The sequence below is a fragment of the Salmo trutta genome, chromosome 14 (assembly GCF_901001165.1).
Source record: "Salmo trutta chromosome 14, fSalTru1.1, whole genome shotgun sequence".
NCBI lineage: Eukaryota > Metazoa > Chordata > Actinopteri > Salmoniformes > Salmonidae > Salmo > Salmo trutta.
Genome location: NC_042970.1, coordinates 71,236,883 through 71,263,873, shown reverse-complemented (window position 1 = coordinate 71,263,873; position 26,991 = coordinate 71,236,883). Strand labels below are relative to the sequence as shown.

Sequence of the window (26,991 nt, the reverse complement as noted above, 5' to 3'; positions counted from 1 at the left end):
TATGAAAAGAAGCTAAAATACTTGACAGAGAGGTGTTAAAAAATCTGGAGTGATTGTAGTGTGAACTTAACATAATACTTGTAAAGAACAACTATATATATATATTATTTTTTTCATCCACAAAATGTACCAAGAGGACATAGAAGTGCCCGTAGTTGGAGAATCACCCTGCTACTCTTTCCTAAGGAACTGCAATCTCAGGAAAAGTGCACATTGTGCAGCTTTTTAAAACGTTGGAGTTATTACACCAGGCCGGGTGACGTGCTAATCACGTGACAAAACGCGGAAGTCGATTGATATTGTTCCAGTCCGGAGGCGATATTGTTCAGAGCTCTGTTGTGACTAACTTGCACAGCCAACTAGTTCAACTGGAGTGGTGGAAACAATTGCATCTTTTAGCGCGGAGAGTGTATCCAGGAGTTGCCAAAATGCTCAATGCACCTGCCGCCGAGAGAAATAAGGAACCCATCCTTGCGGTGCTCCGTGAGAGTGTGGATACGGCGAAACCGTTGAATGCACTGGAGATATCGTCTGGTACGGGGCAACATGTCACCCACTTCGCACAGGGTTTACGAAATATTACCTGGCAGCCGTCAGAATTTGACAGACAATCTTTAGCCAGGTGAGTTTAAATAGTGTTTTAGCTTGCAAATTAATACATATGTGGTAAACATAACGGTTCAGTGAGTCCAGATCTGAATTGTTTTTCCCAAATCCAAAGCTGCCCGTTATTCAAAATAGGTTACTATGAATTCATGTTGATAATAATAGTAGGCCTAACTCTTTCTTTAGGCCTATATCAGCAGCCATTCTTTTTTGTTGATACTTACAATGAGAATGATCTATTTTGTCCCCGCCACCAGTATAGACGCATACAGAGCGCATCACAACCTGCCGAACGTGAAGCCTGCCATCCACCTCGACGCCTCTCTACCCTGTGAAAACTGGGGTGGGATCCAGCCCGAGTCCTTGGACCTGGTACTCAACATCAACATGATCCATATCTCCCCAATGGCCTGCACTGAGGTGAATACTGTTTAGGCCTTCATATTGTCTATAAAGATGCTCATATAAATACACAGTTAATGGTCCACTAACTGATGATACATGATACCTTTATTGCATACTACTCATTATTACACTACTCATTATCGTGTGATGTTATGTTTTTACTCACAGGGTTTGTTCAAAGGAGCGGGAACCATCCTGAAACCACAAGGAGTACTGCTGACATACGGGGTATATTATAATGCTGTTACAAGCACATTGTTGACTATATCCTCAACCTGATGTTGGCAGTAAATAAGCATGTAGAAGAAAGGATGTTGGAAACAATATTTGTGTATTTCCCATATTTAGAACTAAAAATATGCAACTTTGATATACCTTTTCATTGCAGGTTAGGAGAACTTACGCAGCAGGTTACGAAAAGTTAGGAGAATTAGGTTAAGGTTAGGGAAAGGATGAGGGAAAATGCTCTCCTAAACTGCTACTAAAAGTCACTTGTATCGAAGTGGCGTGTTTTTAGGGAGTCCAGTTTAGAACTCACTGAAAAATTGCCCTCATGAACTTGTCTTACGACTTCTAATATTGTCTCTCTAGCCCTATGCGTTAAATGGACAGATCACTCCACAAAGCAACATCGACTTTGACCTCAGTCTAAGGTCGAGGTAAGTGAGAACTACAATAATGCCGGAATCTGAATATATCTGCTATCTGACCACACATTATCGAAGCAAATAACTCAAACTGTTGATGTCTTATAGAAATCCCGAGTGGGGCCTAAGGGACGTCACCCTGCTCAGGTCTGTGGCAGAGAGGAGTGGCTTGTTCCTGGAGAAAATGGTAAGAAGCGATACTCCAAATATCAGTAATTTAGGATTTTCATAATGATGTGAATGAAACCCAATGATCTGCATAAGTAACACAAACATGTTAAATTAACTGTGTCAGACCAAATGTATTCTAATAGCAAAATATGCAACATTAAAACATATATTACCCATTTCTTACCTCAAAATGCGTGAAATACTTTGTGATGCCGGCTTATAACCACTTTCTCTTGTCGTTGTAACGTTAGGTTGACATGCCAGCTAACAACAAGGGCCTTCTGTTCCGGAAGGAGAGTCTGGTGTGAAGTCCACTGCCGGCTCTGGGGTTCCATTCCATCACCACAAATGCACCATCATGCTCCTGTCTGTACAGGGTATAACATGACCAGTAATGGATATTTAACAATTGGTTGAAAATGAACCTGAACTGATACCTTATTTGAATCAATGCCAAATCCAATAATTCCCTCACCTTCCAACTCCTATCTACACAAGTAATTTCCGCATAGGTGATTTGTTTGGTAACTTCAAAATGTATGGTGCTCGCCTTTATTGATTAAAATGAATAGGATTGTTGTAGGAAGGTGCTTTTGCGTGACACCCACATCAACTTGGAGTATTTACTATTAAGAAGTAAGCATTGAAGTTATGGGATTTTAAAAAAAAAAGAGGAGAAACATTACACCACTTCAGCATAGAATTATCACTAGAAAACAGTACGGCACGTTACAGTGAATACAAATTATCTTACACATGAAACATTACATTTGAATAAACCTATTTGAATAATGGTATTTACAAATCTCGATTTGATTGTGTTATGTACAACATTGGTATTGTTTGAAAAGTGGGTGCTTGATTTTTTGGGGCAATGAAAAGTGTCAGAAAGAAATGCACTGTAATTTGATACAGTACTCATGGCACAAACTCCACCAAAGAGTTTCTCACAACCTGTACGGTGCATTCCATTTCAGAAAATGTCATTGTAGAGGTATGCCATTGTATATTAGTCTTGCTCTGACAGCCCAAGTTGAGGTGATCAGTCCTAGGGCTCTATTCAATCTGTCTCGCTGAAGCGTTACAGATTGCGTGATAGAAATGTAAAGGTCATTTCCTATTGAGCTGACATTTGCAGTGTTTACCGTAAATGCAGTCTCCTCTAATGCGGGAGAATTGCCTTTAAATTTAAATCGCACTGCAACGCTGAGCTTCTGAGATACGAATTGAATATAGCCCCTAGTCCCGGAACCTCTGCAGCATCTCACAGGTCCTCTTCTCCAAGACTTCATGAATCCTCTTCAGCCTCTTATCGGAGATGGGTCTGACGTAGCTGTTGGGTTGTATCACGGCCATGCCGTCCTGTACATCCCCCATGACCAATAGGGGGCCCTCCTCCATGGTGATGTTGGGGCAGGGGCAGCTCCAGTCCATCTTAGCCAGGGTCACCTCTAGGTGGCGGGTGTTAAAGAATGCCAAGCCCATCTTCTCGTCGCGGAGGATCTTCTCTAGACTGAACCGGGCGATCCCAGAATCGAGGTCCTCGATCAGTTCCGTCAATCGTCCGACAATGGCGAAATCGCTCCGGCACAGGCTCGGGACGATTTTACCTTTGACCCGGCATGTTTCGCAGGCTCGTCGTTTGGACTGCGGACAGTTTGCCTCGCACTCCTTCTTGGATCGGAAGCGATTGCCATTGCCCTGGCAACCGCCATAAGCAAAGGCCTGGCATTGTTTCAAGAGGGAGTTCCAGGCCCAGTGGGCCTCCCAGCTCTTGCAGGGGCCCTGGACCGCAGGTAAGGAACAGATCCCCGTCCCCTCCCTCTGGCAGGATGCCTGGCACTCCTCGTAGGTCTCGAAGCGGTTACGGCTGTCATCGCAGCCCCCGTTGGAGAAGGCCAGGCAGGTACCTTGCTCAGCGTCGTAGTACCAGTCAACGTGGCGCTCGGTGGAGCACTCCCGCCGGTCCACCTCCACCAGGCAGTCGGCAGGCGAAAACGGGGGCCCCATGGGCATGCCCGCCATCTCGGGGTCCTCTGAGAAGATGTCGTCCTCGGTCCGACGGATGACAGAGAGAGGGTAGTCGGCGCGGAGGACCCCGGCTGCATTTCGGGCGACACAAGTGTAGATGCCTGTGTCCCACACCTGGGCGTTGTAGACGACTAGCTGGCCGATGTTGGTGATGACCACGTTGCCGTACATCCGGTCGGGCCGCATTACCAGGCTCGCGTGGCGCTCGCTCTGCTTCTCCCAGGTCACGACGGGCCGCGGGACACCCATTACATCGCAGTGGAAGTTCACCGTGCCGCCTATGTAGACCGACTGGTGGCTGGGGTTGGAGAAGAGCGTTGGGGGAATGGGGTCTTCCAGGAAGGACGTCAGCGTTGGATTGGCTGTTGTGTCCTGGGGGAGTGGACTTGTTTGAGGCCCAGATAGATGAAACCGGCAGGTCACCACAGTTAGCATCACACCCTGTGTACACGCCTCAGCGTCCATGTAACACTTGTTGAAGTAGGTGAGTCCGTTGGAGGCACAGGTAAAGCTGGGATCCTTCTCGCAGTGGTCCTGGCACTTGCAGATGGGCTGGCCCTCCCAGATGTCGCAGGTGGCCCCCTGTTGGCTGCAGATGAAGCCCTGGCAGGTGGCGATGGAGCCCTGGCCCCCGGAGCCCTTCTCTCCTCCGCCCTGCCCATCCGGATGAGCAGGGGTGCCATCAGAGAAACGGGTGGCCACACAGCTGAAGAGTCCACACACATTGGTGCAACATTTCTCAATGCCAGCACAGTCCTGGGGAATAACAATAGGCATTTACTAAGGCAAAATACATAGTATATTTCAATACAAAAAACACCAAGTGGTAGGCCTAATAAAATAAATAGAAAATGTAATGAACATGTAGTCATACAGTATAACACATTTCCTTACAATTGTTTAAGTTTGTCATAAACAAATGACAAACAATGGATTGTGGAATTAAATATTGAATACATATAAATGCCTCACCTCGTCAACTTCACATTCCCGTTCGCAGGTGCTTTGTGCATCAACCCAAAGGTTAGCATTCAGCTTGTTGGGACAAACTCCTGGATGTTCCACTTTGGAACCAGCTAGACTTGCACTCCACGTCTGTTGTGGGAATACGCAGAGGCAAACCAAAAACACAAGAGAGGACCAACCAACGCGTCCTAATAAGTGTCCTTTTGGGTATATCAGTGCTTTCGGCTGGTTTGTGTCCACGTTCTTTCCACCTCCAACCCCTCGACGGCTGAGGGAAGATATATTCATTTTAAAAAGGAACGTTTCATGAAAGTCATCCATCAACAACAAGTTCCATAACTTCCGTGCAGCCCCTCAGAAAAATACGTCCATTCTGTTCAAATGCAGCCATCCAGTTTGTGCGTAACCAATCTGGGTACAAGTGCCAATTTGTCGCTCGCCACGCAAGAGAAACGGTTCTCAAATTTCAGATGAATAAACCATTGTCCAAAAAGATCTCCCTCTGCGCTGTACATTGATTCAACAAGTAGCCTCGAATAAGAGGACAAAAATAACATCCGTGAATCCACTTTGTTTTGAGAAAATCGCAAAACCGTTAGACTAAAACAAAAAACTGCAACAACAACAAAAAATCAGGCGGGATCTACGCTGACTTCCAAGGCGTGCGGAGTCAACTCACTACACAAAGAGATAGAGACGCAATATCGGGTTTGGTGTGACTAGAGGTAGGAAGGGCAGCGCCTCTGACCGCCCCCATGGTTGTCCAGTGTCTGAAACTTTTATGAAGCAGCACCATGCGCTAAGCAACTGGACAAACATTGTAAAGACATCAAAGGAATCTTGACAGGGCGGTGTTGTCAAGCTGTCCCAACAACAGTACGCACGGGGCCAAACATTCCGGTGAGAAATCCATCAATGTTTCATGCGTCCAGACAAAAACTCTACAAGTGTTGCTCATAATGCTCATATAAATGGGCCATGATTGAGAAGTTTCCTAACAGGAGGTACTTTTTGTTTGCTAGTGAACCCATGCACTGGCTTTATCTTGGCCAGGTCGCAGTTGTAAATGAGAACTTGTTCTCAACTGGCCTACCTGGTTAAATAAAAGGTGAAATAAAATAAATGCACACTGAGAAATATGTTGTGACTAATTCCGTTTTTTACGCAATCAGTAGGCTATGGTGTAATTTGACCCAGTTTATCATCTAGAACATATAAAATGTTGATATTAAATATTGAAAATGTCATGATGAACATAGACAACTTTTTAAATGTAGGATTAATAAGACTAGATAGGCTATCTGAATGAGAAAGAATCAAACATTTTGAGGAGGCGCGCACAGCAGAACTGGCAAGAAATATGATAGTAATACAAATACACTGATAGTGCATGCATAAAAACATGTTTACGTTTGGTTGTGTTCAAGTCGAAGTCTATACGCGTCGGTCAGTTTACACCCATCATTCACACAAAGCTCATAGATGCCACGGTCAGGTGGCAAGACGTAAAGCGACACATTTTCAATGGTGTGTGACTCATCTTTGTCTCGACACGGCTCAAAGGGCTATGAGAAGCAAACTCCCCTCGCTTTCATTGAACGTGACCCTTCAACCTTCGCGTGACTTTTGACCGCCGGCATTCAGAGCCGCTGCGGAGAGGCCGCGAGCCAATAACCCCCGGGGCGACTAATCAATTCAGAACTCCCACCGTTTTACTTCACTTGAGCTTGATAAGACAGCCAAGGGGTCGGAGAGGACAAAGACAAAAAAAAAATCCCGCCGCTCGCGCACTGACAATGCCAAAGCTTTGAATAGCCAATAATATCACCACAAAACTCAAGCTAGCACTGAGCCATTGCTTGTGCGAGCCAGTACGGCTCATAGGGCAGGGGCCAGAACGGCCCATAGGGCAGGGGCCAGAACGGCCCATAGGGCAGGGGCCAGTACGGCCCATAGGGCAGGGGCCAGAACGGCCCATAGGGCAGGGGCCAGAACGGCCCATAGGGCAGGGGCCAGAACGGCCCATAGGGCAGCGGCCAGAACGGCCCATAGGGCAGGGGCCAGAACGGCCCATAGGGCAGGGGCCAGAACGGCCCATAGGGCAGGAGCCAGAACGGCCCATAGGGCAGGAGCCATCTGTTTTCTGAAGCGTGAGGCAAAAACAGGTGACATGGTATTATGTATATTATTTGTTGTGTTTTGTTTCCTGTTTGGTCCCCAGGAAGAGTAGGCTAAGTACTAAATATGCACATGAGCAAAACGTAACTAATCAAAAATATACAATACAGTTATTCAGTAATAAATCATTTTCAATAAAAAACAGTTTGATTTGGGGAAAACCATTGCTTTCCATGGCAACTATGCAGCCACATTTATTTACAAAACCGTTCATCATCCTTACAATCAACTCAGCAGCGTATACCACATACAGGTAGTGCTTATAATACCCTGAATAATGATTCTTTTCCTTGACCTTTTATTTAATAAAAACGGCGTAGAAACAGAGAAAAATTGCATGCATTGGTTTTCATCTCTCTTGCAGTGAGCATAGGGAATGCCTCAGTGTAAATGCATTAAGAATTTTGTCCTTTACAAAAGTATAAGACGCCAACAAAAAAACAGAATATTATTTATAAACAAATGGGTATAAATAAAATTGTGAATATGAACTATTTTTTTTATTAAGCCTGTATGGAATTTGCTTTACGTGGATAAATGTAAGTTTACTGGAGTCCAAAGTTAGTAAGTCACAAGTTAACATAACCACTTATCAAAGTGATTCAGATGAAAGATATTTTAGCCCTTGGCGGCATTCCCCTAAAATCCTACTGATACTTCAAGATAAATCATGATACCGGTAAAAAGCCAGGCACATATTGGTTACTCACAGGGTCACTCAGGGCAAAGGGCCATGAATGAGCAAACAGACTTGGATCAACACACGATTTCACCATTGGCTCTCTGATCAGCATTAAAGGTAGACTCAGCTAAATGACATTGCCACAAGCAGCACGGCAGATAGGGAGATGATCAAGATGCAAGACTTCACTCTCACACAGTATCTGTGTTCACTTCGCACTGTTCACAGCCTGGTAGCCACGGGACAATAACAGCATAGAAGTAGAGCCTCACGCTTAGTTGTTATAGAAGTCCCCCCCCCCCCCATGCAGTTTACTTTCTGCATCTACATCATATTGCTGAGTATACCTTTAAAATGCAAACAGTGAGGGAGAGCAGTCTGATATTGCACCCATTATTCTGAAATGAAACCAGTGTAATCTACAATGACCCTTTGCTATAACAGCTTGACCCCATTTGCTTTTAATCAATCCTATGATCACAGACCAGACTGGTGTTATACATTCTGGTGCCAAACAGGACAAGGACCCAAGTCAACAGACAGAGCAACACACAACCAACAGAAGACCGACAGATGGATGGGCGGCAGGTAGCCTAGTGGTTAGAGCGTTGGACTAGTAACCGAAAGGTTGCAAGATCAATTCCACGAGCTGACAAAGTAAAATGTGTCGTTCTGCCCCTGAACAAGGCAGTTAATTTGCTGCCTACTGACCCTGGTTTGATATGGCTCAGAAACACATTGAGTGATTATTCTTTCCAAATCTCACACGGATTTGCCAACAAATAGAACACTTAAAATATTGAAACTGCAGCTAACTTTCTTTTTTTTTACTCTCAGTGACTGAAAATAAGAATTTGTTCTTAACTGACTTACCTAGTTAAATAAAGGTCAAATGAAAGCATTAAAACAGACACACACACAAGAAAACTTTGTCAGAGAGTAAAAAAAAAGAAAGTTAGCTGCAGTTTCAATATTTTAAGTGTTCTATTTGTTGGCAAATCCGTGTGAGATTTGGAAAGAATAATCACTCAATGTGTTTCTGAGCCATATCAAACCAGGGTCAGTAGGCAGCAAATTAAAATAAAAAAGACAAACAAGAAAGGACAACCTGAGCTTGTTCAATAAGAAACGCTCAAATTTTCGGTTTCCGCTGCAAAACGTTTTCCATCGCATGCCCTAATGAACACGACCCAGACATAGGTCTATAAGTATTGAAGAGGAGGGACAAAGTCAACGGACAGGCATAATAACACAAACTCCCAAAACATTCAAGACGAATCACGTAAGAGGTCAGTGCAAAAAAGCCGACCGATTACCACGTATGTACAATGTCTTTACTTAAATATACCCCGTGAATCTGTTCAGAGTCCTCATACTCTCTTGTAGTGTTGACAGTAAGGTGAGTGATGACGTCACAGCTTGAAGTCCAAGAGGCTGTATGGAGAGAAATAGTTATGTTGTCTTTTTGTAGGCACTAACTCCGCCATGGTTCGATGGACTGGGGAAAATGACTGTCGTTTTTAGATAAACACTGAAAATAAGGTCTGTGGTAAACACAGGCTTAGGAGATCTTATACGTTTTGTTCTACGAGATAATCTTCATCAGCTAACGTCACTTTGTGATTTTTGATGCATTTATGTAATAAAAAAAGCACATAAAGGCTTCATAATGAACAAAGGTCATGTTAACTGGCTGCTATTATCTCATAGAACAAAGTGTACTGTATAAAATCTCCTAAGCCTGTGTTTACCACAGACCTTATTTTCAGTGTTTATCCCAAAACCCTATTCTTTCCCCATAGGAAAGGCTGAAAGAACCAGAGGTAACTCACTTCCGGGTTTTAGGACTACAAGCTAGAGAGCTCTACTGGTCACAATGGCAGGTTGCTGTGGGTTTAACGGCGACCCACAAGATGGCGGTAGGGGGCTAAGAAAGAGTGAAAGCCATATTGGACTCACTCACAGCTCTTACGGTTCCTGTTGTGCGTTTATGCATCTCCAAATTGGGGCCCCTGAGCGCCCCATACAGTGATAGCATTAGGCCCAATGGGAGGCCTCAGAAGTTCCTCCCCCGCCCCTCACTAGGTAATGTTACAGTTACTTTTGCTGCTACTACTCTTGGGGGGGCTCGGAGGCGGTTTAAAGGACTTGGAGCGTTTGAGACTGTTTCCCTTGCTGCTGCTGCTGCTGTTGTTGATGCCGCTCACGCCGCCGCTGCCGCCCGCCGCATTGGTGGCCACGGAGTAGGAGCGTCCATGCATCATGACAGCATTCATTCCGTTGGCCATGGAGAAGGACTTGAGGTGGGACTTGATGGCCACGGGGAGAGGCAGCTTGTCGATGAGGTGGACGGGGGTGCATGAGACGATGGCCCGGCAACACAGGTCCTGGAGGCTGAACACTGGTGGGGAGGGGGATGGACAGGGAAGGACATAGTCATGTTGTATTACATGCTATAACGGTATAGCATAGGACATGACAACAATCTAGTTGTGTTGCTGGTTTATTTTGCAGGCGGGACAGCTGCTGTTGCGTCAATGACGAGGAGAGCCCAGTGCGCTTCCTCCCATCAAATGAGAACACAGCCAGCAAGAGACAACCACCTTTCATTATTCAAAATAAACTCAGCAAAATAAGAAACGTCCTCTCACTATCAACTGCGTTTATTTTCAGCAAACTTAACATGTGCAAATATTTGTATGAACATAACAAGATTCAACAACAGACACAAACTGAACAAGTTCCACAGACGTGACTAACAGAAATGGAATAATGTGTCCCTGAAAAAAGGGGGGGTCAAAATCAAAAGTATCAGTCAGTATCTGGTGTGGCCACCAGCTGCATTAAGTACTGCAGTGCATCTCCTCCTCATGGACTGCACCAGATTTGCCAGTTCTTGCTGTGAGATGTTACCCCACTCTTCCACCAAGGCACTTGCAAGTTCCTGGACATTTCTGGGGGGGAATGGCCCTTGCCCTCACACTCCGATCCAACAGGTCCCAGACGCGCTCAATGGGATTGAGATCCGGGCTCTTCGCTGGCCATGGCAGAACACTGACATTCCTGTCTTGCAAGGATTCACGCACAGAACGAGCAGTATGGCTGGTGGCATTGTCATGCAGGAGGGATGAGCCTGCAGGAAGGGTACCACGAGGGAGGAGGATGTCTTCCCTGTAACGCACAGCGTTGAGATTGCCTGCAATGACAACAAGCTCAGTCCGATGATGCGGTGACACACAGCCCCAGACCATGACGGACCCTCCACCTCCAAATCGATCCCGCTCCAGAGTACAGGCCTCGGTGTAACGGTCATTCCTTCGACGATAAACGCGAATCTGACCATCACCCCTGGTGAGACAAAACCACGACTCGTCAGTGAAGAGCACTTCTTGCCAGTCCTGTCTGGTCCAGTGACGGTGGGTTTGTGTCCATAGGCGACATTGTTGCCGGTGATGTCTGGTGAGGACCTGCCTTACAACAGGCCTGCAAGCCCTCAGTCCAGCCTCTCTCAGGCTACTACGGACAGTCTGAGCACTGATGGAGGGATTGTGTTCCTGGTGTAACTCGGGCAGTTGTTGTTGCCATCCTGTACCTGTCCCGCAGATGTGATGGTCGGATGTACCGATCCTGTGCAGGTGTTGTTACATGTGGTCTGCCACTGCGAGGATAATCAGCTGTCCGTCCTGTCTCCCTGTAGCGCTGTCTTAGGCATCTCACAGTACAGACATTGCAATTTATTGTCCTGGCCACCTCTGTAGTCCTCATGCCACCTTGCAGCATGCCCAAGGCACATTCACGCAGATGAGCAGGGACCCTGGGCATCTTTCTTTTGCTGTTTTTCCAGAGTCAGTAGAAAGGCCTCTTTAGTGTCCTAAGTTTTCATAACTGTGACCTTAATTGCCTACCGCCTGTAAGCTGTTAGTGTCTTAATGTCCGTTCCACAGGTGCATGTCCATTAATTGTTTATGGTTCATTGAACAAGCATGGGAAACAGTGTTTAAACCTTTTACAATGAAGATCTGTGAAGTTATTTGGATTTTTACAAATTATCTTTTAAAGACAGGGTCCTGAAAAAGGGACGTTTCTTTTTTTGCTGAGTTTAGATATATTCCATATATCAATCAAATCAAAGAATTGAAGGGTAGCAACATAAAATAACAAACAAGCCCAAGTTTCCTCACACCAACAATAGCCTTTGACCTTCCCATTGTTTTACTGCACCCTAAGGCTTCCCAACCCAAGACCCTACAGTGGCTGTAACTTTAGTCTTCCCTGGTCTCCTCACCTCGGTTTGGTCTCCAGAACTTCTCCATGCCGTGCCTCATCAGCACGATGCGCGACAGCTCCGTGAACGACTCGACGACGTTGAAGTTGCACAGCGGGCTGACCTCAAAGAAGGTCATGCCATTCTTCTCGGCGTAGGCACGGGCCTGCTCCGTGGGCACCTGCCTCTTAAAGGCCAGGTGGAGCCGGTTGCCTACTAGGATGCGGGGCACCCCCGGGGCATGCTGGGGGAAAGGAGAGAAAGTTAAGGTTAGGATAAGAAAGCAATAGGAGGATGATATTGAGAGTAGTGGTTGTTTTGTTAACAACTCCTATCTTGTTTACGATTCCTTTAATCAAATCACACACAAACCCTGTTCGAACAGGAAACACACCGGCCTTCTCAAAGCAGGAAAGGAAACAGGAAGAGCAGAATCACCTTTATTCTGTAAATACATTTGCATGTCCAGGAATTTCTCTTTGTGAAATGGTGCTGCTACTGAGTCAGACAGACAATAGACAGAAAATACTAAATATAGAGACACAGAATCCACACACAGCAAGTAGTACACTGAAGCTAAAAACTACATACTATACAATTAACAGTTTAAACTACATTAAAACAAAACAAAACATTAGGAACACCTGCTCTTTCCAAGACACAGACTGACCAGGTGGACCCAGGTGAAAGCTATGATCCCTTATTGATGTCAGTTGTTAAATCCACTGTTTCCTTTCTATATACGTTCTGCACAAAAACCTGTCCCTGATATTCACACCTCTGCTTAAAACACATTGAATTTAACTTCACACTTTTTACTGTATAATAGAAAAGGCTACTGCAGAAAATAGCTGATTTGCTCATATCCAAAGGCCTACCTGTGGTTGGGCAGGAGGAATGTAGTAAGGAATAGAAATGCATAATGATCTGCATTTTCATTGTGGCAGTAAGGGGAAAACACACTAGGCCTATATGAAACCATTTTTAGACTACTCTTCACCTCACACACACCAAAAGTTAGGCACCAAACAGAATTTAAGGAACAGAAAAAAAACAGAAGAAAAAAAATCGATTTTTGATTCCGATTTAGCTTAGAATACATTTATTTGGCATATGCATCCTAACTTTGAAGCATCTCTTTGAGAAGGCTATCTATACCTTTTTCCGGTGCCATCCAAATTTGTGCACAGACAAGGTAACATGATGTTAGCTAGCCAGCCAGGTAGCATGGCTAAACAAGGTTGTTTGTTATCAAACCAAAAACTTGCGGCCGCGAGTAGTTTAAAACGGCCGGCGACAATGGTTGAAAATATTGTATAAAAATGTGCACCAATTCACGGGAGAGAGGGGAGAAGGTAGCTCCGGTAACATGGGGCATAACTTTGAGTGGCTTTCAGTGTTGTAAAGGCACAAGCATGACTGTCACTTTGCTCTGTTTTTCCTCTCTGGCAGTGGCACTCAAGAGGCTGCGTGACAGAGATGCCTAGTCAGACTGGCCCTGCTTGTACTTACTGGAGAAATGAAACCATACCGCTCCAATAACTAAACAAATGTAACAACAAACCTTATCACTGTCTGCACACCCCAGCTCGCCATCACGGCTTAATAACATTTATAAACTGATGGAGAATGGCTGGAGAGGAGCAGCTGAGGTAGGCTAATGGCTGGTTAGGGGATGTGGCTGGCTGCTCACAGCTGTCGCACATGACATTGGTTGAAGTACTCATTCTGATATGACGTCACACTTAACTCTGTTTAATATTTTATTTGTTGGACGCGTAGGGAAGCATTCTGTGCTCAGTCATTCATTTCTAAATGAGAAACGCACACAGATAGAAGATATTTTCAGCCTGTCTTCCATTTTTTTTGCAGATCTACACGATACACGTCGACAACCTATTTTGAAATGAAAACGGCGTAAATCTCCAAAAAGTGTTGAGTTTGCATCCTTGTGGATTTTTTTGTTTGTTTGTATTTAACCAGGCAAGTCACTTAAGAACAAATTCTTATTTACAATGACGGCCTAGGAACAGTGGGTTAACTGCCTTGTTCAGGGGCAGAACGACAGATTTCTACCTTGTCAGCTCAGGGATTCGATCTGGCAACCTTTCAGTTACTGGCCTAACGCTCTAACCACTAGGCTACCTGCCGCCCCAATAGTGCAGAGCGTAAAGTCTATGAGCGGGAAGATAAATGGTGTACCAGTGGCCAGTTGGTGAAGGCCACAGCACAGATGAAAAAGCTATTCAGGTTGTGGGAGGTTTTGGTCGTGACTGACCTAAACCGTTTGCCAGAGGGGAGTCTTTTGATAACAACAGCAGATCATCAGACTACAGCCTGCCTGCCTGGCAATGGCTCTACATGGCTAGTGATTCTACTATCTACAAACCGGTATGGGGGATTTCATTTGAGCTATTACTGCAGCATGATGAGGCAGATATGCTGTTTAGAATGAAGACTTGAGTCACATCGTCAGACGTGCAGTGTTAAACGATCAGTCAGCAAACTAGCTTACCTCATCGATCTCCCGGATCCAGCGGTCAATGCCATCAAACGACCAGCCATTGGTGATATCATAAACTAGCAGGATTCCCTGTGGGTTGGGGGGACATGAACAAACAATACATCTTTAAATCAGTAAACAGTCCACTTGTCCCTGAATACACAGATGATATAGCCTAGAACCTGAAGCATTTTGAATTAAGGGGTCTAACTCACTTGTGCCCCACGTGAATATGACCTGAAGATTGTGCAGAATCGACCCTGTCCAGACGTATCCCTGTTGAACAAAGAATGACCCTGTTAGATTCCATTTAGCTTTCTGTCAATTAGTTTTCTACAAGTATTAGATAAGTATTTTCTACATGTACCACAACTCTAACTTGACTCTTCTCCCATCCAACAGGATTGTGGTAGTCTTGTAGTCAATCCCTGAGAAAACAAACATGATTATAACAGACAGCCAGCCCAACCTTAACCTCAAACCACAAGGGATTGATTTTTCATCAACAAGGTTGATAGCCTACGATGGAGAGTATAATGGCAAATGGCCAGTTTGATTCCAGAGTAAAAAAAACACTGACTAGTATGTTTATACTTCATATAATGTATACACGTGATATATTCTAACTAGTTACATACACTCACCACTGCTGTAGGGATAGGGAGACTCAGCTGATCCGTCCTGCAGACTGTCTAGGATCTCTCCTTTCCCCACATCACTGTCTCCAACCAGCAAGAACTTCAGGAGGTAGTCGTAACTCTTGACAGGGCTGCCCTGTGTAGCCATCATCCCAAGCATTGGTATCAAGTTAAGACCGAGTTTGGAGATCCACGACTGCGGGTGGGAGAATTTATGTGTGGAATGCCTTGTCAAACACTAAGGGCGAACGACGTTGTTTACTAGCTAACGATACTGTAGCTAACGTTAGCCACTGAGAAATTAAGGTTACTAGCTAGCTGTGTCGCGCACCACTAGCTACAAAAAATACAATGAGCGTTGAGCACGAATTATCTCCAATTCCATCAAGTTTTCTTTGAAAATCCATTACCTAGCTAGTTAGCTATCTAGTAGAATGAAGACTTGAGTCACGTCGTTAGACGTGCAGTGTTACATTTTTCTGTGAAAGAAAAAGACCCCCTGCTAACGTTAGCTACCTAAATTAATTTAGGAAAACAACGTTAATTAATCTGGGCCATTCTGCCTCCAAAACCAAATGTCCTCTACAAGGTAAAACATTGTTTTTGAAATGTTAATTCAAAATGAAAATGGTACTTCATTTAAGAGTCCATAAATAACAATTAGTTTCCTTCGAGAACGCGTCAGTAGCTAAGTAATGCAAATAACATCAACCTAGATTTTGCTTTTGCCAGCATCAACATCCGGTTTACCGGTTCCTCTTCTTCTTCGAGGAAGTTTAATAGCGGTTGGCATCCAATATATGTTGCATTACCGCCACCTACTAGACTGGAGTTCAACTTCCTTATAAACTCAGCAAAAAAAAAACGTCCTCTCACCGTCAACTGTGTTTATTTTCAGCAAACCTAATAAATCTTTGTATGAACATAACAAGATTCAACAACTGAGACATAAACTGAACAAGTTCCACATACATGTGACTAACTTTAATGGAATAATGTGTCCCTGAACAAAGGGGGGTCGAAATCAAAAGTAACAGTCAGTGTCTGGTGTGGCCACCAGCTTCATCAAGTACTGCAGTGCATCTCCTCGTCATGGACTGCACCAGATTTCCCAGTTCTTGCTGTGAGATGTTACCAAGGCACCTGCAAGTTCCCGGACATTTCTGGGGGGAATGGCCCTAGCCCTCACACTCTGATCCAACAGGTCCCAGACGTGCTCAATGGGATTGAGATCCGGGCTCTTCGCTGGCCATGGCATAACACTGACATTCCTGTCTTGCAGGAAATCATGCACAGAACGAGCAGTATGGCTGGTGGCATTGTCATGCTGGAGGGTCATGTCAGGATGAGCCTGCAGGAAGGATACCACATGAGGGAAGAGGATGTCTTCACAGTAAAGCACAGCATTGAGATTGCCTGCAATGACAACAAGCTCAGTCTGATGATACTGTGACACACCGCTCCAGACCATGACGGACCCTCCACCTCCAAATCCATCCCGCTCCAGAGTACAGGCCTCGGTGTAACGCTCATTCCTTCGACAATAAACGCGAATCCGACCATCACCCCTGGTGAGACAAAACCGCGACTCGTCAGTGAAGAGCACTTTTTGCAAGTCCTGTCTGGTCCAGCGATGGTGGGTTTGTGTCCCTTGGCAACGTTTTTTCCGGTGATGTCTGGTGAGGACCTGCCTTACAACAGGCCTACAAGCCCTCAGTCCAGCCTCTTTCAGCCTATTGCGGACAGTCTGAGCCCTGATGGAGGGACTGGTGTAACTCTGCAGTTGTTGTTGCCTTCCTGTACCTGTCCCGCAGGTGTGATGTTCGGATGTACCGATCCTGTACAGGTGTTGTTACACGTGGTCTGCCACTGCGAGGACGATCAGCTGTCCGTCCTGTCTCCCTGTAGCGCTGTCTTAGGCGTCTCACAGTACGGACATTGCAATTTATTGCCCTGGCCACATCTGCAGTCCTCATGCCTCCTTGCAGCATGCCTAAGGCACGTTCACGCAGATGAGCAGGGACCATGGGCATCTTTCTTTTGGTGTTTTTCAGAGTCAGTAGAAAGGCCTCTTTAGTGTCCTAAGTTTTCATAACTGTGACCTTAACTGCCTACCATCTGTGAGCTTTTAGTGTCTTAACGACCGTTCCACAGGTGCATGTTCATTATTTGTTTATGGTTAATTGAACAAGCATGGGAAACAGTGTTTAAACCGTTTACAATGAAGATCTGTGAAGTTATTTGGGTTTTTATGAATTATCTTTGAAAAACAGGGTCCTGAAAAAGGGAAGTTTCTTTTTTTGCTTAGTTTACAATTCATTTTCATTTAACTAGGCAAGTTCAACAAACACATTTTTATTTACAATGACTGCCTTGTTCACGGGGAGAATAACAGATTTTTAACTTGTCAGCTCAGGGATTCAATCAAGCAACCTTTTGGTTATTGGCCCAACGCTCTAACCACTAGGCTACCTGCCGCCCCATCTAACACTACACTCACAACAAATATAACACCACCTTACTCCACTATTTAAATATATTTAGTCCTACCTCAGGCCAACAACCTGAAAGGATGGGACACCACCAGTTAACACACCCTGTAACTCTTCGGATGTCAAGTCTCGCACACCCAAATACTACTTTGTAGCTGCCACAACAAACTCAATTTTCTGCGACTTACATTCCATCCCTGCAGAACAGTTGATAAACATTGCTATAAATGATAAAGATCCAATCTTACTGAAACATATCACTTGTTGGCCTGTCCTTCTGTTCTGGTACAGATCTACTACTCACACCACTCCTCTCAGGATCCCTCCCCCTTGACCCATCTTCCTCTACTTTCTTCACTGCCTCAGCATATGACAACTTTTTCATTACTCTAACCCTGGAAACCTCAACCTGCCTCGCATGGGACATTTCTGATCCCCAGCCCCATGGGCACCCCTACAATTAACACATACAGTTGAAGTCGGAAGTTTACATACACCTTAGCCAAATACATTTAAACTCAGTTTCTCACAATTCCTGACCTTTAATCCAAGTAACAAATTCCCTTTCTTAGGTCTGTTAGGATCACCAGTTTATTTTAAGAATGTGAAATGTCAGAATAATAGTAGAGAGGATGATTTATTTCCCGATTTTATTTCCTTCATCACATTTCTAGTGGGTCAGAAGTTTACATACACTCAATTAGTATTTGGTAGCATTGACTTTAAATTGTTTAACTTGGGTCAAATGTTTTTGATAACCTTCCACAAGCTGCCCACAATAAGTTGGGTGAATTTTGGCCCATTCCTCCTGACAGAGCTGGTGTAACTGAGTCAGGTTTGTAGGCCTCCTTGCTCGCACACGCTTTTTCAGTTCTGCCCACAAATTTTCTATAGGGTTGAGGTCAGTGCTTTGTGAGGGCCACTCCAATACCTTGACTATGTTATCCTTAAGCTTCTGATAGGCTAATTGTCATCATTTGAGTCAACTGGAGGTGTACCTGTGGATGTATTTCAAGGCCTACCTTCAAACTCAGTGCCTCTTTGCTTGACATCATGGGAAAATCAAAGGAAATCAGCCAAGATCTCAAGAAAAAAATTGTAGACCTCCACAAGTCTGGTTCATCCTTGGGAGCAATTTCCAAATGCCTGAAGGTACCACGTTCATCTGTACAAACAATAGTACGCAAGTATAAACACCATGGGACCACACAGCCGTCATACCGTTCAGGAAGGAGACGTGTTCTGTCTCCTAGAGATGAACGTACTTTGGTGCAAAAAGTGCAAATCAATCCCAGAACAACAGCAAAGGACCTTGTGAAGATGCTGGAGGAAACAGGTACACAAGTATCTATATCCACAGTAAAACGAGTCCTATATCGACAGCAAGGAAGAAGCCACTGCTCCAAAACCGCCATAAAAAAAGCCAGACTACAGTTTGCAACTGCACATGGGGACAAAGATCTTACTTTTTGGAGAAATGTCCTCTGGTCTGATGAAACAAAAATAGAACTGTTTGTCCATAATGACCATCGTTACGTTTGGAGGAAAAAGGGGGAGGCTTGCAAGCCGAAGAACACCATCCCAACCGTGAAGCACGGGGGTGGCAGCATCATGTTGTGGGGGTGCTTTGCTGCAGGAGGGACTGGTGCACTTCACAAAATAGATGGCATCATGAGGTAGGAAAATTATGTGGATATATTGAAGCAACATCTCTAGACATCAGTAAGGAAGTTAAAGCTTGGTCGCAAATGGGTCTTCCAAATGAACAATGACCCCAAGCATACTTCCAATGTTGTGGAAAAATGGCTTAAGGACAACATAGTCAAGGTATTGGAGTGGCCATCACAAAGCCCTGACCTCAATCCCATAGAATATTTATGAGCAGAACTGAAAGTGTGTGCGAGCAAGGAGGCCTACAAACCTGACTCAGTTACACCAGCTCTGTCAGGAGGAATGGTCCAGAATTCACCCAACTTATTGTGGGAAGCTTGTGGAAGGCTACCCAAAACGTTTGACCCAATTAAACAATTTAAAGGCAATGCTACCATATACTAATTGAGTGTATGTAAACTTCTGACCCACTGGGAATGTGATGAAAGAAATAAAAGCTGAAATAAATCATTCTCTCTGCTATTATTCTGATAATTCACATTATTAAAATTAAGTGGGGATCCTATCTGACCTAAGACAGGGCATTTTTACAAGGATTAAATGTCAGGAATTGTGAGAAACTGAGTTTAAATGTATTTGGCTAAGGTGTATGTAAACTTCTGACTTCAACTGTTCATAGCTACCTCAGTTACCTCGTACCCCTGCACATCGACTAGGTACTGGTACTCCCTGTATATAGTCATGTTATTTTTACTCGTTGTTGTTATTCGTTATTCACTGTGCATTTATGCCTCATGCCACTATTTCTGTAGTTGTTTTTCTTCTACTAGAGTCCAGTTGGGGGTGGTAATGCAACATATTGGATGACAACCACCTTTAAACCCCACCAAAGAAGAAGATGAAGAAGACGAAGAAGAAGAGAACGCCTTCTCTGTGAAGTGTGCGATAACTAAATTCGATGTAAACAATGTAATTTTTTAAAACTTTGGCAAAGGGTCACATCTACAAAACTTAGTGTACTCTGTTCATAACAGATCGTAGTTTTGGGAAGAGAAAACTGTATTGAGATCGGGCTTTTCTTCGATGAGAAAATCAGCCAAATGTCGGCCCAGTTCCATCTCACTCCAAACTTTCTCACTGCCGGCCAATGGGCTTCCTCTCCCCTCCATATTTGGTGGGGAGCGGAAATTCCAACCAGATGCTTAAGATTTTATGGTGAAACATCTGGCTCCTTTTTCTCTCTGTGACGCAACATTGTGGCACCATTGAGGCCATCTCATCTCCATTTTGAAGTAGCCCATTTTCTTATTCTACTACTTCTTTGAGTTGGTAAACAAACTGAAAGGGTGCATACTGCCACCTGGAGTGTATTGTTTGAACATGTATAAAGCCAAGGTTGACGATTTACTTCTACCAGCAGTTGGGTCGTTCCACGAAATGACTGCCTTTTGCTTCCCTTTGATATTTTAAGTAGGGTGAAAATTGTGCACCAATATTGAATTTTAAAAGCCTGTTATATTAATTGAAGTGCCCTTTAATATAGACCACATGGATCATTTAATAAGGAGATTTTTTATATGAATAATGACTTGCTAAAGTGCCAAAATTCCTAATTTTGACTGTGCACCCTCTGACTTCTATGAAAGATTTTAAGATACTGTTTGAAGAGGTAGGGTTTCAGATGTTTTCCGAAGATGTGTCGGGACTCTGCTGTCCTAGCTTCAGTTGGTTCCCACTTAATACCAACATTTCTCCAAGAGTCCACCATCATTGTAAAGCCCTAGTTATTTTGTTGCTTTGTTATTTTCTTGCTTTGACAAATTAATTTCTGAAGATTATTATTAATTTAATGTGATTAATATGCATCTGTCCCTCATTTTATGGTCAACTCTGAACTGAACTCTCGTTTTAATGTAGTGAAACTATTTTTTTACAAATATTTATTTCATTAGAAACATTTAACATATAATAGTCAAACTATAGTATAAAAGCAGGTGGGCTGGTTCTACTTTTTTGGCCCATTTTGTGGTGGAAAAGTCAATGGGTCAAACATAATGTCAACCCTGTCACCCATAGATAGACAGGCTAGAAAGGTTTCAACAATAAAACCTTTCATTGTGAATCTTACTTTCAATTGCCCCTCCCTGTTGAACATAATAAGCTTCCATTCCCTGTCACAAGGCGATTTATGGCTGCTTTAAAATGAAATTATGATCATATAACTTTTGAAAAACTGGGCCCTGGTGACTGCTGATTGGTTGATTCTGCTACTGATTAAAGTCAGCACCAGGTGTTGCAATTACTTGGGTGCTGTAGCTTGTATATAAAACACACAAGCGAAGGGTGGTTCCCTCATACACCTTGTTACTGTTCTGGATTAGTTGAGAGTGAGATTTGGTGGTGAATGGCAAGATGGTGGTGAAATTGGTGCTTTTGCTCCTGAGTTACTCCTCTGCTTATGGTTTGTCAGGTAAGGGCTTCCCTTTAGCTGTTGATGAAGGGAATGACACTGAAGTTCTGTGGGATGAGACGGAGCGATTGAGGTTTGATGATGAATCTGAACCCAAGGTCAGATCTCGTTCCCAAATCATGGCCACTCCCGTGTTGGAGCATTCTCGTAAGTCAGACTATCTGAAGCTACCAGAATACATCCCTATTCGTGCTTCTGAGGACCAAGCGTATGTCTTCAAGCCTGAAGGGAAGTTCAGGCCGCTGCCCCTCTCAGTCAAGCACATCCTGCTGCCCACCGCCTCTCCACCCACCACTCCTCCAGTTCACTCTAAGAAGGTTGAGGTCCTGTGCCACCTCGACAGGATTTATGTGAGAATCAGAAAGGACGCCTTCACCAACCCCAACGCCTGCAAGTACCTCAAACTCCACAACTGCAAAGTCAACAAATCCACAGCGGAACACTTCTACATGCTCTACAACATCAAAAGCTGTGGCTTCCATAGAAAGGTTGGCTACCCATGCCATCAGAAATACAATCCCCTGTCACTCAGACATCGAATGTATGCCATGAGTGATCCAGTCAAATTGCAATTGTCTGAAGGGATTGTATTTCCATGGCTGTAATGATTATGTTCAGATGTATTGGTGGTTTTTAGAGTTGTTTCTCCTATTCCAGTGTACCGCTGACTATATTTCCTACTCCAACGTGCTGAAGTATGAGCCAGAGGCCATAGGCGGTATTGTGAGGGAGTTGTCATTCTCTGTTCACATCGAATGCCGCTACAATCGGTGAACTACCACTTCATCATGATTTCACATTTGGTGGCTACGTTCCAAAGTCCACACTAGCATATCCTATACATGGCTCCATACTAGATATTATTTGGGTGTCTGACTGCACTAATGGCCATTTTCTGCAGGATTCACCACTCTTACAAGTTTGGCTTTCATCCTCGTTTGACGGGGAAAGTCTTCAAGGCCCTTAAATCCAAGGTTGGAGTCACCCTCACATCTTATGATGGTGAGTTGACTTGACAGATGTGTCACCTAAATCAGAATGCACTTGCAGTGTTGTTCTGTTAACGATACTTAACCTTACTCTTTCTCTCCAGAATCATGGAACAAGCTCACTGGAAATAAAACCTATATCCTTGGACAACCAATGTACTTTGAGGCCAAAGTTCCCACTATTTCTTTGCATCGGCGGGTGTATATTAACAACTGTTACGTGACTGCTAGCCCCAACTCCACTCTCAAATACACTGTGGTCGACAACTATGGGTAAAACTTATTTGTTATAGAACTACAATTTATCTTGGCCTGGTTTTGTCTTGTTCCTGGTAGTTAATTTCTTGCTTGTTAATTGGCTAGATTCCACAACTGGGCAGTTTACACAGGCAGCCTAACTCTATTTTGTCCATTAATAGGTTGAAAGACCAATCACATCAAGTCTTTCAGAACATATCTGATTGGTCAAATCGAAGTTTGCCGTGGGAGTACAGAGTTTAGCATGTCTCCCAAAGGCTAAAGAAATGCAGGTTTGGGAAAATGTTGTATTTTAAGGGGTTGTAAAGACAGATGGTGGCAGAGGATGGGTTTGAATTTGACTCTAGCAATAACAGGGAAAGGGGTATGTCGAGGAAGACTGTCAAGTTGAAAGTGGGCCAGACGCCAGTTGGCGTTATGAAGGTGAAATTGAAGGGGTAAAGGTTTCTGAGGCGCATGAGCCTTGTGTTGATGGACATGGTTATGATAAAGATGCCTCTTGGTCCATTGGGACTGAGCTTTTTGAAGAGGATGGAAACAGGTCTTTTGGTTGATCCATGGGTGGAAAAGAGGGTGTGCTTTTGAGTTGGTGAAGTGGACTTGTTTCTTTAGATCAGAGGGAGCAGGTGCTCTGTGACGTTACTAGTATAGTCTTGCTTTGCGCTTGGGATAGTCTTGCTTTGCGCACCATAAAGGGAGTGATTTCTGGGGTAGTGTAGAGGTGGCGCAATGGAAGTTGACGATTCTTGTGTGAAGTTTGGTGCGACGCAGAAACTGTGTCACTGTCAGTCCTGAGTTGAGTCAGTCTTTACCTGACAAGCTCATGTTAGGATGTATCAGTTATCCTGTTGGAGCTTTTGTGGCGAATCCACTGTTTCAGCTGCAACATTTATGGTCATGTTGCAGTGTGTAGGAGGGAGATTCCAAGATGTGGACGTGTGCAGAAGGGCATGGGACACAGGGGTTGGATAAAGTGGTCAACTGTAGGGTGCACATGTTGCTGGGGATCAGAAGTGTTCGGTGGCTAGTCAGAGTAGTGCAGATGTCGCATGCTGAGGGAGTGAAGTAGAGAATAGGTGAAGGGTGAGCAATTCTGAGGATTCCTGTGAATGGGATGTCTGACAGCACAGAGGGATAGGCCAATGAGTGACATATATGCTTCAGTAAGGTGGCGGAGACACGCACAGCGTGTGTAGCATGGTAGTGTCCTGTCCTCTCAGCCTGTTGGCCTGGGGAAGGATCAGATGAGGTTAAAGTAGTGTGTAGGGTAATATTCAGTCTACTTTTGGTTCCCATTTTGTATTAGTGTAATGGACCTGTAATGCAATATATTGGATGCCAACTGCTGTTAAACCTCAACCAAGAGATCAGAACTTTCTGCCTGTGTAAACAGCCCTAGTGTCTTTTGTAACTCAGTCCCTGGTTTACAAGGTGGGAATAAGCACCAGCGGGTGAACCTTGTCCCAAATTGGAGGGATTAGTGTTAAGTACACGATCTTCTCTTCACTAGATGCATGGTGGATGGCAAGAATACTGTCCAGTCAAAGTTCCTGTCACACACCACCAACAATGCTTTGAGGTTCACTGTCGGAGCTTTCATCTTCCAGGGCCTGGACAATCAGGTCTGACTCATGTGTGCATCTCCTAACAACTAATGGTTTGCTTCTTTAATACTTTAGGCCTAAAGTAATACACCTTAAAGAGAACGTACATTTATTTTCTTCCAGAAACTCCACTTGCACTGTGAAATAACTACAGGGAATGTCACTCCAACTCCAAGTTCCAAGTCCTGCAACTATGACACAAAGACTAAAAAGTAGGTTCACTTGAGTTCTGAGGGACTCCTTGCTATGAGGGTTAACTAATATTTATTGTGATTGTCCTAGGTGGGTGGAACTGTTTGGCGATGCTGCGGTTTGCTCATGCTGTGTCGGTTCTTGTCCTTCTCCTTCTCTACAACCCTCCGGTGAGCATATAGGCCTGGTTCATGACCAGTCAAGGGTTGTCTCATTGTCACCAACCCTTTCATCTGAGCGCATTAGAAGGGAATGGGAAGCTGTTTTGAGGACTTAACGCGGGCATGCATTCATGCCACCATTTCATATTTTACATTATGGTTTGTTTGACTAATCTCTGTGGAAAACGCAATACTTATCTGATAACGCTCTCATAGCTCACGCACAAACTGTGACCAGTCATTTTATGACGATGGCCCATGACGAACGTGCTAAAAATAAAACATGGCTCATGGAAACCTTCAAGGATGGGGGCTACTAAAGGTATTCAGTCCCTCTGCTTAATTCTTAAGAATGTTTAATTCTTATGTTAATGTATGAGCACAAATTTCTGCAAATAATAGCTTTTTTCCCTTGTGGTTTTAGGTGCTGTTGGGAGGGTTTGATGAGCATTTGACAACTATGTTGCTAAAATAAACTTTTTAAAACTGACCTTTAAACAATCATGTGTATTGAGTTAATTCAAAAATACTTGTCTATTTGTGGAAAAATCACCCTGATTTAACTCTGTAGTCATATAAGTTTACCTATTTGCTTTTGGTTTTGCCTACACCTAGTGACCTTTTAAATGATATGAACCAAAAATATTCACTTATTTGTAACGGCAAGCCAGGTAATATTAAAAGGGCCTATTTATATAACAAATATGAACTCGGAGGGCAGAAGTCATTAAAGCATTAGACTTCTCACTAAAGGCAGTCATACCAAAGTTATACTTAAATCCAAACTGGTTTTCTAGTAAATAGGATGAGACATTCGTACCAATGTTCAAGAAGGGCTTTATTCGGATTACACCTGCCCACTTTCAGTTGTTTGAAAAGGAAATAATCTCCAATATCTTTATTTTTTAAAACAAGCCTTAGAAAGTTGCTTGCAATTTCAGTTTAATCCCCCTGAAAAGACACATATTGTGGTTCAATTCAAATATAGTAATAAACTATTTGAAGAAATGTTTAAAAAGGTATAATGATAGTGAATGATATTATAAATAGGACTGGTGGAGTGATGTCACACATGCAGTTAACACAGACATATGGAAATGTCTGCTCTACCCAAAATTACAACCACTTAATTACAGCATTACCACAAATGGAAGAGGCAAGTAGAAGGGGAAAAAGTATGTCAGTGGGTTAACTGCCTTGTTCACGGGCAGAATAACAGATTTTTACCTTGTCAGCTCGGGGATTCAATCAAGCAACCTTTTGGTTATTGGCCCAACGCTCTAACCACTAGGCTACCTGCCGCCCCATCTAACACTACACTCACAAAAAATAACAAATAACACCACCCTACTCCACTATTTAAATATATTTAGTCCTACCTCAGGCCAACAACCTGAAAGGATGGGACACCACCAGTTAACACACCCTGTAACTCTTCGGATGTCAAGTCTCGCACACCCAAATACTACTTTGTAGATGCCACAACAAACTCAATTTTCTGCGACTTACATTCCATCCCTGCAGAACAGTTGATAAACATTGCTATAAATGATAAAGATCCAATCTTACTGAAACGTATCACTTGTTGGCCTGTCCCTCTGTTCTGGTACAGATCTACTACTCACACCACTCCTCTCAGGATCCCTCCCCCTTGACCCATCTTCCTCTACTTTCTTCACTGCCTCAGCATTTGACAACTTTTGCATTACTCTAACCCTGGAAACCTCAACCTGCCTCGCATGGGACATTTCTGATCCCCAGCCCCATGGGCACCCCTACAATTAACACATACAATTGAAGTCGGGAGTTTACATACACCTTAGCCAAATATTTAAACTCAGTTTCTCACAATTCCTGACCTTTTAATCCTAGTAACAAATTCCCTTTCTTAGGTCTGTTAGGATCACCACTTTATTTTAAGAATGTGAAATGTCAGAATAATAGTAGAGAATGATTTGGTAGCATTGACTTTAAATTGTTTAACTTGGGTCAAAAGTTTTGGGTAGCCTTCCACAAGCTTCCCACAATAAGTTGGGTGAATTTTGGCCCATTCCTCCTGACAGAGCTGGTGGAACTGAGTCAGGTTTGTAGGCCTCCTTGCTTGCACACGCTTTTTCAGTTCT

At 43.8% G+C, this 26,991-nt stretch overlaps 4 protein-coding genes across 4 annotated transcripts; 2 read left to right on the top strand and 2 right to left on the bottom strand.

Annotated features, from left to right (window-relative positions):
* The first annotated feature begins 259 nt into the window (after positions 1–259).
* Positions 260–2,624, top strand: LOC115147264 (methyltransferase-like 26). The gene is made up of 6 exons (XM_029689410.1): positions 260–622; positions 864–1,026; positions 1,180–1,239; positions 1,603–1,670; positions 1,767–1,845; positions 2,081–2,624. Exons 1-6 carry the CDS (start codon positions 429–431, stop codon positions 2,135–2,137), a joined length of 621 nt encoding a protein of 206 aa, XP_029545270.1. The 5' UTR covers positions 260–428; the 3' UTR covers positions 2,138–2,624.
* On the bottom strand, positions 2,496–5,656 carry LOC115147262 (WAP, Kazal, immunoglobulin, Kunitz and NTR domain-containing protein-like). Its single transcript, XM_029689406.1, has 2 exons — positions 4,833–5,656; positions 2,496–4,616 (listed from the first exon to the last, which is right to left on the bottom strand). Exons 1-2 carry the CDS (start codon positions 5,145–5,147, stop codon positions 3,069–3,071), a joined length of 1,863 nt encoding a protein of 620 aa, XP_029545266.1. The 5' UTR covers positions 5,148–5,656; the 3' UTR covers positions 2,496–3,068.
* Positions 5,657–9,148: 3,492 nt separating this feature from the next.
* Positions 9,149–15,835, bottom strand: LOC115147261 (ras-related protein Rab-40C). The gene is made up of 6 exons (XM_029689405.1): positions 15,098–15,835; positions 14,821–14,881; positions 14,669–14,729; positions 14,466–14,543; positions 11,972–12,194; positions 9,149–10,087 (listed from the first exon to the last, which is right to left on the bottom strand). Exons 1-6 carry the CDS (start codon positions 15,249–15,251, stop codon positions 9,768–9,770), a joined length of 897 nt encoding a protein of 298 aa, XP_029545265.1. The 5' UTR covers positions 15,252–15,835; the 3' UTR covers positions 9,149–9,767.
* A 5,683-nt stretch (positions 15,836–21,518) lies between these two features.
* On the top strand, positions 21,519–25,366 carry LOC115147260 (zona pellucida sperm-binding protein 3). Its single transcript, XM_029689404.1, has 9 exons — positions 21,519–22,152; positions 22,322–22,434; positions 22,566–22,666; positions 22,758–22,926; positions 24,422–24,533; positions 24,639–24,727; positions 24,798–24,877; positions 25,085–25,190; positions 25,293–25,366. The coding sequence occupies exons 1-8, from the start codon at positions 21,607–21,609 to the stop codon at positions 25,186–25,188; spliced, it is 1,314 nt and encodes a 437-aa protein (XP_029545264.1). The 5' UTR covers positions 21,519–21,606; the 3' UTR covers positions 25,189–25,190; positions 25,293–25,366.
* The last annotated feature ends 1,625 nt before the right edge of the window (positions 25,367–26,991 follow it).